Source organism: Zea mays, chromosome 10 (assembly GCF_902167145.1).
Source record: "Zea mays cultivar B73 chromosome 10, Zm-B73-REFERENCE-NAM-5.0, whole genome shotgun sequence".
Taxonomy (NCBI): Eukaryota; Viridiplantae; Streptophyta; class Magnoliopsida; order Poales; family Poaceae; genus Zea; species Zea mays.
The window spans coordinates 117,998,981-118,009,590 of record NC_050105.1 but is presented as its reverse complement, the minus strand read 5'-3'; the positions used below and the strand labels follow the sequence as shown (position 1 = coordinate 118,009,590).

Sequence of the window (10,610 nt, the reverse complement as noted above, 5' to 3'; positions counted from 1 at the left end):
CATAGGGGGGCGCGCTGCGGGCTGCCGCGCGCCCCTGTAGCCGCCATGCAAGGGGAGGGGGCGGGCGCGTGGCAGCCGCTGCGGGTAGCCTTAGAAATGGGTGCATCTGATCCTCTCTATTGTTGGTTATAGGGAAACAGGAATGGTTTTAATCAATCTGGTAGAGTTGCCCTAACACAAGATTTTATGTGTTGATCTAGAACAACTAAGGGGCTGCTTGGTTCTCTTGCCAGTTCCTGTTTTGCCTCGCTCCACTGGGATACCTGTTTCGCAGCAGAGTTGAAACTGGCTTTGCACGGGAAGGTTTTCCTTGGTTGCATCTGCATGGGCGAGTCAAATTCGCTCTCCCGAGCTAGCAAGATTTGCTTTGCTCTGTTTGGTGGTGTTCAACCAAAGCAATGGAAGAGGAAAAGAGAGATAGGACAAAACAGAACCAAACAGGTAGCTTTGCTTGCTTTGCCTATTCTTGCCTGGTGAGGAGAGCCGAGCATGCATTCTTGTGTGCAATAAAAAATTAAGTAAGCCACACTAATAGCTGTTTGAGAGAGAACCACTAAATATCTTGTGTGCTCGTTGCAATGCCCGGTCCATTACACCATTAGCTAATCAAGTGAAATACTCAGAGTTAAATGATAACATCTTAGAAGTATGGATAGCAGATTAGCAAGTATAAATTCGATGAAGGACACTACTGGATCCTTGATGTGGAATAACTATTCACAATAAAATATATACGCTGCTGGACGAAACAAATGCACAAGAAAAAACATAATGCCATCGCCTTGCCAGAACTCATAGACAGGTCTCTTAGGTAAGAATTGAATAGCAAGCATCCTAACCACCTAGACAATAAAAGATGCTCCCTTGCAAAGCATCGCACAACCCATTGCATCAAAGTAACCCAGTTTATTGCCCATCATCTTCCATGCAGAACTGCACATTACTCAAGAGATTGAACATGCATTCTTGTATACAGAGGTTTCAATTGTGAAAAATATATTTAGTACAAAATGAATATGGATATCAGCAGTAGCTCAGATGAAAGTAAACTGAGCAAACCAAATCTTTTCAAATGCTCAAACACAGGTGTTAAACTTACATGTTACATCGAGATTGAAGATATTTGAGGTGTGAATGACACATGTCAATTCCTATTGAGTGCCTCTTCAAATGAAGCTGAACATGGCGGGCAATGATCTTCAAATTTATATATTGTTTAAACTCAACTTTATATGTTCAGGATCATCCCAATCCAGACCCTCAATCAGTATATCATACTTGTGATCCATATGTGACTGCAAGCAATCGAGAACAACTAGGACATTGTTTACCTGGTTCTTTGATCTGTTTTCTGCTGTAAATGTATAAACTTTATTGCCAACTTCTATCCAACTGCACCCGATATTTGTTTTCAGCCCTCTCTCCTTCATCACTTTCCTCACTCTTGCCACATCATCCCAGCACCCAATGCTCCCATACAAATTCGCTAGCTGGACATGAGTTGCAGCACAACTTGGTTCCAGCTTTAGACGGTGCTCTGCAGCTTGTATGCCGATCGAAATGCTCCCATGCAGCCTACAGGAAGCTAGCAGGGAGCCCCATATGACACCATTTGGAGGCATGGGCATCGTCTGGATCAGATCCCATGCTTCATCAAGCAGTCCTGCACGGCCAAAAAGATCAACCATACATGAGTAGTGATCTATCTCTGGTATTACTCCATGTTCAATCATTGCCCTGAAGCAGCGTCGGCCCTCTGCCACAAGGCATGCATGCCGGCATGATGAGAGCACACCTAGGAAGGAGATTGCATCCGGTATTATATGTCCTTCCATTTCTCTTAGCAAGTATAGGCAATGCTCAGCAAGGCCATGCTGTGAATATCCAAAGATCAAGGAGTTCCAAGAGACCAGGTCTTTGCATGTAATGCTCTCAAATACAGCTCGTGCTTCACCAATGCTCCCGCATTTTGCATACATTGATATCAATGCATTGGACACATGCACATAGGAACCAAAACCCATTCTCATTTGTAGGGCTTGCACACTTTTACCAAGTACAAGAAATGCATGATTAGTGCAGACACTCAAGATAGTTGCAAATGTGATGTCATTTGGCTTGCACACAGACTGCCTCATCAGTGCAAATAAATGGAGACATGGTTCGACCTGATTATCTTGGGCATAACCAGAAATTAATGCTGTCCATGTCACAGTACTTTTTGCTGTCATATTTTGGAAAATCCGATGAGCAATTTCCAATTGGCTGCATCGTGAATAAAAACTGATCAGCGAGCTGCCAATGGGGATAGATGAGACATATCCTACTTTCACTAGTTGAGCATGGAACTGTACACCTGTGGTAAGAGTTTTCTCATCAGCACAGTAACTCAGTGCAGATGCCAAAATGGATGCATCTGAACTGATTTGTCCCCTCCTATGTAACTCCACAATTTGCATAAACATGTCTTCCTTTGTGAGTCTAGTTATGGAGGGGCAAACCGAGGTATTATTTGAGACAATGTTACCGTGTTTAGGCTGTGCTTGATTTGAGTTTGAGTTAGCAAAGCTCTCTTTACCCCTACGCATAGTGTGCAGTCTTGATTGGACTCCCGAGATGTCACCCATACAGCCATTGATAAGGCGGTGATGTGACGGAACTTCCTCTTGGTCATGATGATGCTTGGATGGTACAAGGTCCAAAATTCTCAATGCATTTTGAAGGTTAGCACACCTTTGCTTTCTTGATATCTCGAGTGTTGGGGATGTGCCGAAATTTGCCACAACTAGTTGAATCGTTGCAGCTACTGCTGGTATAACAGCATGGCCTTTGAATTGGCAGAGGTAGAAGAGATGTCTGTGCATGTCAGCAGTGGACCATCAAGAAAAATTCCCATGGGTGTGCACATTCCAAAGGCGCAAACAAGTTTGGTTTTATAGTATAACTGCATCATAAATTCAGTATAGTTAAGTCAAACTGTCAAAGATTAGGCTAATTGTGCTAGGCCAGTAATTGTTTAAGCAAAAGTATCAAACAGACTTCCATGGCTAGAAAATTACAAGTACTCTAGAAAAAAATTAGAGCATCACACAACATGTAATTTCAAAATGCTTGGCAGAGGCGCAGAGCTCCTAGAGCAACTTCCAGGCTGAATCCACAAGAAGCTCTGCCAAACACTTTTTTCCAGAGAAGTAATTCTACGCTGGTTCTGTAACGTGATTCTCTAGAATGAAATTGAGGGCTAGGAGCTGAAAAAAGTAGCTTCTCCTGATTCACTCCATGGCTCACAGGTAAAATAAGTGTGATAAGCTTATACGAAGGTAGGAAGAGAAAGAGGTCTGGTTTTATGATGCAGTATACCCTTTCCAGCCTAATATCTGGGCAGCTTCAGACCTTAGTTACTATTACAATTCAACAATTTGAATATTGTTTCATGAATTTTGGCAAAGTCTTAGTCAAGAACAATTTACCGAAGCAAGGTAGCATACATATTACATTTCGTAAGTCACAGAACTACATCAACTGCAAGTAAAAGGTACTACCAAATACCAAAGTATAATTAATGATGATAACAAGAGATTCACATCTTTCTTGGTTATTGGCTCCTTCCATGACTGATAAAAACATGTTGAATCAAGGTAAAGTTGAACTCAACATCTAGTCAATTGTGGGATCCTGGCCTTATCTGACAGATAGATTACCTTTATGCTGCTAGTGGTACGTGGAGTTGCATGCCAAAATAATCAAGATGGTACTGAAGGTCGCAAATAACTAGTCATTTTGGACTCAAAATGGCACCCCCACTTCTCACCTGAATCTAGAATTTGCCAACAGGGATCTAAAAAGGCTCAAAATAGTCCTAGGACACAACTCACAGGTACTCAGGACAGCTAAAGATCCAATACGCGCACGAGATGTTTCTGTCAATACGATTTTGGATGCTTATGTGCCACTCTGCCTCATCAGAATGAGATATTTGTCCTAATTGAATTGGCTGTAACACTTGACAACAATTCCAGCTTTCTATCACACTTTGCCTCCATAATAGCCAGCTAAGCCTACAGAGGATCTCAGGAGGAGGCGAAGGGAGGCTGACGCGAGCTCACCTAGGTGGCGCTTGGTGCTACCGACGAGGCGACCAGGCAGCGGCAACACCGGGCCGCGAGGACGTCGATCTCCCTCTCCCCGACGACCTTGTAGACTGCGTCGACCTCCTTCGCCCCTTGCAAGCCCTCCCAGGCTCCCACCACCAACTACCTCGGTGGCCCCAGTTCCTCCGGCGAAGGCTCCGCCGCTGCCTCCACAATGTGGGCTGTGGGCTGTGTTGTGGCCTGTGGCTAAGTTGGTTCGGCCGTTGGCACGAGTCGTCGAACCGGACATGCTGAGACACAGACAAAGCCCAGCAGAGGTATTCGGTGACCAAGGAAAAAATTGCGTTGCGTGGCCTCGTGGGTCGTTGAATTTTGAAACTAGATATCTTACTCACAATAATAACCTTTCTATAAATTACCTTTCTATGCGGCTTAGTTTCCCAGGTGATTTTATTCCTTTTGGTTGAAACATACCTTCGTTATCAATTATTTGTTGTCCGTTAGTTCATTTTTATACTAAACCACGATAAATAAAAAGAACGAAGAGAACACATGATAATGTTTTTTTAATCACGGAATATGTCTCTAAGATATAATTTTAAGAAAAAGAGATAAATCTAGACAAAAAATAAAAAAAAATTAGACCTCATGAACATACTTATAAAAGCTTCAAAAAAATATTTGACCCTAGGAAAATATCCCAAAAAATCTAAATGATGTCTCAATAAACGCGTTTCAAGAATTTTCATTACAAAGTACAAGATGCAACTAATAACAATTCAACATACATTTTTTATTGGATGTATTCATGATCCTTATTGATTTTTTAGGTAATGGATACTCATGATACTTATTGATGATAGGTGCATCTCATGTGTTTATTGTAAAAAGTTTTTGAAACAGGTTTAGACAATGATGATGATTATAAGGTGCTTCTCTATCCTAAATTCTCTTATCTATAGCCTTTAACAGAGTTCTCTATAAATATTCCAATGGTGAAGACCAGAAACATATAGGATGATCATTGTTGAGCACCAATTTGAGCGCGCGGACGGTCCGGCCCTGAGGCCGGACGGTCCGCGCCTGTGGGCCGGACGGTCCGCGCGTGTGCAGAACAGATTAGGGTTCCGAGTTTTGTGCTACGGTTGTTAGCTAAAATCATGGGATAAGCTCGGAAATTAGTTTGTAAAGGGTCCAGCCCCCCTCCTCTATAAATAGAGAGGTATACGGCCGATTTGTGATCAACAATCGAATCAATACAACTTCTATTCGCATTTATTTCCAGTACAATTAGGAGTAGTTCTAGTCTAGTTCTAGTTTAGCCTCTCGATCCCCAAATTCTTCGCCTCTCTTCGACTCTACGCCGATTAGAGGAGTCTAGGTCGGCCGGCCCGAGCCTAGACAACTCATAGGATCTCTCCTCCCCGACGGGGTCCCTCCTGGGAGCGAGATCCAGGCGCCGCCGGCGATCTTCCGCCGCCCCTGCGCACGCGCGGACCGTCCGGCCCCAGGGCGCGGACCGTCCGGCCGTCAGGCAGGAAACCCTAGCCCCTGCGCCAGGTCGCGGACCGTCTGGCCCCAGGCCGCGGACCGTCTGCGCCTGACCAGAGAGCACCACCACTGGTTCTTCTTGAGTATTTAGTGCTCCGAAAAAGCGTCAACATACTTTTTGGCGACTCCGCTGGGGACAACACATATAGATCTATCAAATCGGCCCTCAATGGCCGGTTCAAAAGATAGCTCTGAGGTTTCCACCAGCAATATCATCACACCGACATGGGAGACCTTGCCGGCGGAAGAACAGCTCCTGTTCGAGGAGCGCCAGGAGCAGCTGATCCAAGAAGCAAAAGCAAAGTTCTTGACCAACTTCAAAGTGGACAGGAACAACAAGGTCGTCCGACATCGGGCGACGGATCCGGCTTCGTTCCGACCCACACCAGATATCCCCAATGTAAGTAGCACCAACGAACTCCAATCTCTTAAAGCTTACATAGACGAACAACGAGAACAGTTGCAGCGTATCGTAGGGGATATACAAAATGATCATAAACATCTAGTGCGTGCGCTTGATAAGTCTACTACGGCAAATCTTTCTTCGCACGAGGTTGAATGGAGGAAATACACACATAATTCATCGGCTACAGGTTGGCACGACCAGTCACAACCCCTTTATGGGATGCCGATGGACATGTACCCTAGGCAACGACAGCCTCCCACGCACATCGACGATAAATTTGCTGATCTGCGCATGTCCGGACCGTCTGCACATGGGCGCGGACCGTCCGGGCCAGCGACGGCTGATCCTATTTTTAGAAGCGAATTACCGAGACCTGCACCCAAGCCGCCACATGCCATACGAACCCTAGATAACCCATTCAGACCGTCTGCGTATGACGCCAGACATCCCGAATATAATGTCGGACGGTCCGCGTATTTAACCGGACGGTCCGGCACAGTGTTTTTTAAGGAGGATGGATATCTCACTCCGTATCCGTCCCAGCTAGACTCCCCATCTCACCATACGACACAACAGCATCATAATATAATCTATCAAACCTGTGAGAGTGAGAACTTTCCGGCCCCTAGAAGGCCAGAAAGGAATGGCCAGTCCTATGAGCCTCATAGGGCATGCATTAACGCGTCGCAAAACCCAAACCAATGGGGAGGAAAACAACACACCAACATCCAAACAAACTCACCCATATTGGATCAAAGAGCCGGTGGTCTCCCACCGGCTGCCATCGATATAGTAAGGGAGGAAATAGCTGGGGCGTTCCGAGATAAGCTCGGAGTTAGTATAGTCCCCGAGGGGCAGTCATATCGGAGACCTTATGATAGCAAGTTTGACCGACTCCCATACCCACAGGGGACCAAAATACCCGAATTCGTAAAGTTTTCGGGTGACCAAGAAAAGAGCACGCGTGAGCACATAGACCAGTTCTTAGCACAGTTAGGAGAATTGACCGACATCGAAGCATTCCGTGTGCGTTTATTTTCATTATCTTTAACAGGGACTGCATTCACATGGTATGCCACGCTCCCTCCTAATTCCATTTTGTCGTGGGGAGATTTAGAACAAAAATTTCATGAACATTTCTTCTCTGGCGATTATGAGCTAGATTTAGTAGACTTAGTGGCTCTACGACAAGAAAAGGATGAATCAGTTAGTAATTATATCCGGAGATTCCGGGATACGAGAAACCGATGCTTTCAAATTCATTTAACAGATAAACAACTGGCGGAAATAGCCTTTGATGGATTGCGCTATTATTTAAAAGAGAGATTAGAAGGCATCCAGTTCTTTACTCTAGCACAATTACATCAGAGAGCTTCGGCTTGTGAAAGCCGAAGCAAAGAACTAGTCAAAACAGTTCATCATAATGTCCATATAGTAGAACACAATCAAAGTAGTTCGGACGATGAACCAAAGAAAGTTTACACTACCGAAATAGTTTGGCCCGAGCAGGCCAAATCTTCGGCTTGCTCCTCCTTGCAGTCAGTTCAGAATGAACAGCAGGAGGAGGTTAAGTTTACATTTAATGTCGGCAAATGTGATAAGATATTCGATGAATTACTAAAAAATGGTAACATTAAAATTGATTATATCGTTCCACCTGCCGACAAACTAAAGCGTCGCGCATTCTGCAAGTGGCACAACTCATTTTCCCATGCCACTAATGATTGTAATGTGTTCCGACGACAAATCCAATCGGCCATTAACGAGGGACGATTGAAATTTCAGGAGGACACGGAGCCCTTCCCAATGAATGTGATCGACTTTAATGGCAAAAAGGTCCTAATTCAGCCCAACACGGCCGATAAGGGCAAAGACAAAGAAGTCATCATCGGCAACGCACGGGAGGCCGATGGAAACAACAAAATTTCTTGTAGGAAAGTGATGGCCGAGAAGACTCCTGATGGAGGGGAGACACTGAAGGTAACCATCACAAACTCCAGCACTGGGGGCAAGCACAGACAAGGGGATATGCGCAAGAACCCATACTACGCATCACGGACGGTCCGGTGTCTAGGCGCGGACGGTCCGTAACATCACCGGACGGTCCGAAGCGTTCCGGCGGACGGTCCGGCAACGTCGAAGAGCCACGGCGACCATGTACCTTCAAATCACGATGACCAGAAAAAGGTACGTGGAAAACTAACACGTTCAAGGCAACTGGTCGGTTGGTAAAATCTAGCCCGACCTTGATCAATTATTGTCTAAATATGTGAAAAAGAAGGCTGGCCCCAGCGACCGGCCACCAAAGGGACCTCGCTTACCCACCCAGGTACGACGGCAGGTTAGGCCTATTGGACCACCACACCAATCGGAAAGGACGGGAGGTCATAATGTTCGATTAAGACCTAACGTACCTGCATGGACACCTCCACCACCATATCCACCTATGCCATATTCATACACATACATACCTCCACCATACGTCCCAAATCAAATGTGGGGCATGCCACCATACCCATTTGGGATGCCACAGTACCCCGCTTGGGGGGCACCCCAAACATCTGTATTCAATAGGTTGACACCTCCAGTACAAGACCGATTGAGAGCCCCTCAATCTGGTCCACGAGCACAGGCCTAGCAAGATTGTCGAACAATTCGGCCCCAAAGGCTGACTAATCCGGCAGGGGGCATACAGCTACAACCTCCAACAGTAAGAAAAAGGGAGACGTCATTAAAATAGGAACGACAGATGTCGTCGTACAACAAAATAACGAAGGGCCGATGATTTTTGGTGAATCGGCCAACACAAACAAAAAAGAAAGTACGACTGTCAATAAAATAGTCGATCCAAAATACTCCATGCCCCGATGGTGCCCATCGGGATTGACACGATCGCAAAAGCAAAAATTACAGCGCCTTAGAGCAAAGGAGAATCAGGAGAAGGAGGCGGAAAAAATATTCAATGACACACATCCGCAGTATCCGCCACCACAAAAGAGATGGAGACCAAAGGCCGTTGAGGAAAATCAAACGACCATAAAGACAGAAAATAAAACAGCAACTGTGCAGCTCTTTGCAGGTATAGCAGACAGTCCGGCTATAAAGACCGGACCAACCGTACAGGGCACGGACCGTCCGACCCCTGAGGCCGACTCATCCGCAATAAATCATGACACCTGCAACGACGTGCCAACACCCATGGAGGAAGATGACCTGCAAGGAGAAGACCTGGTCGACTATGAAGCTACACCAGAACACTTGGAAAATTAGGAAAAGCTAGGTGACAGATTGGTCAGGATCAGTATGACGCTCGACGATGTTGGGACCGACAGTTCGATCAAAGCTAAAGGGGTCACGTCCGAGACCAAGACCACTGCGTACCATCCTAGTAAGTGGCAAGATGCCTAAGAAAACCGATGTGATAACATCGAGTTAGTTGCTTTTGGTTCGCTCAGCTCCACCAAAAGGCAGGGGGGCATATGTTGAGCACCAATTTGAGCGCGCGGACGGTCCGGCCCTGAGGCCGGACGGTCCGCGCCTGTGGGCCGGACGGTCCGCGCGTGCGCAGAACAGATTAGGGTTCCGATTTTTGTGCTACGGTTGTTAGCTAAAATCATGGGATAAGCTCGGAAATTAGTTTGTAAAGGGTCCAGCCCCCTCCTCTATAAATAGAGAGGTATACGACCGATTTGTGATCAACAATCGAATCAATACAACTTCTATTCGCATTTATTTCCAGTACAATTAGGAGTAGTTCTAGTCTAGTTCTAGTTTAGCCTCTCGATCCCCAAATTCTTCGCCTCTCTTTGACTCTACGCCGATTAGAGGAGTCTAGGTCGGCCGGCCCGAGCCTAGACAACCCCTAGGATCTCTCCTCCCCGACGGGGTCCCTCCCGGGAGCGAGATCCAGGCGCCGCCGGCGATCTTCCGCTGCCCCTGCGCACGCGCGGACCGTCCGGCCCCAGGGCGCGGACCGTCCGGCCGTCAGGCAGGAAACCCTAGCCCTTGCGCCAGGTCGCGGACCGTCCGGCCCCAGGCCGCGGACCGTCCGCGCCTGACCAGAGAGCACCGCCGCTGGTTCTTCTTGAGTATTTGGCGCTCCGAAAAAGCGTCAACATACTTTTTAAAAAGTATGTTGACACCTTTTTGGAGGCGTCAATCACTTCAAAAGAACCGGCGACGGTGCTCTCTGACCAGGCGCGGACGGTCCGCGGCACAGGATCGGACGGTCCGCGACCTGGCGTGAGGAGGAGGTGCTCTCTGGTCAGGCGCGGACGGTCCGCGACACAGGGCCGGACGGTCCGCGACCTGGTACAGGAGCACGAGTTCCCTGCCTGACGGCCGGACGGTCCGCGCGTGCGCAGGGGCGGCGGAGGATCGCCGGCAGCGCCTGGATCTCGCTCCCGGGAGGGACCCCGTCGGGGAGGAGAGATCCTAGGAGTTGTCTAGGCTCGGGCATGCCGACCTAGACTCCTCTAATCGACGTAGAGTCGAGGAGAGGCGGAGAATTTGGGGATCGAGAGGCTAAACTGGGGCTAAACTAGAACTAGACTAGAACTACT

General features: G+C 47.1%; 1 protein-coding gene across 1 annotated transcript; it reads right to left on the bottom strand.

Annotated features, from left to right (window-relative positions):
• Window positions 1-908: 908 nt before the first annotated feature.
• Window positions 909-4,366, bottom strand: LOC100193547 (uncharacterized). Its single transcript, NM_001138658.2, has 2 exons — window positions 4,107-4,366; window positions 909-2,944 (listed from the first exon to the last, which is right to left on the bottom strand). The coding sequence occupies exon 2, from the start codon at window positions 2,862-2,864 to the stop codon at window positions 1,206-1,208; it is 1,659 nt and encodes a 552-aa protein (NP_001132130.1). The 5' UTR covers window positions 2,865-2,944; window positions 4,107-4,366; the 3' UTR covers window positions 909-1,205.
• Between the last annotated feature and the right edge of the window lie 6,244 nt (window positions 4,367-10,610).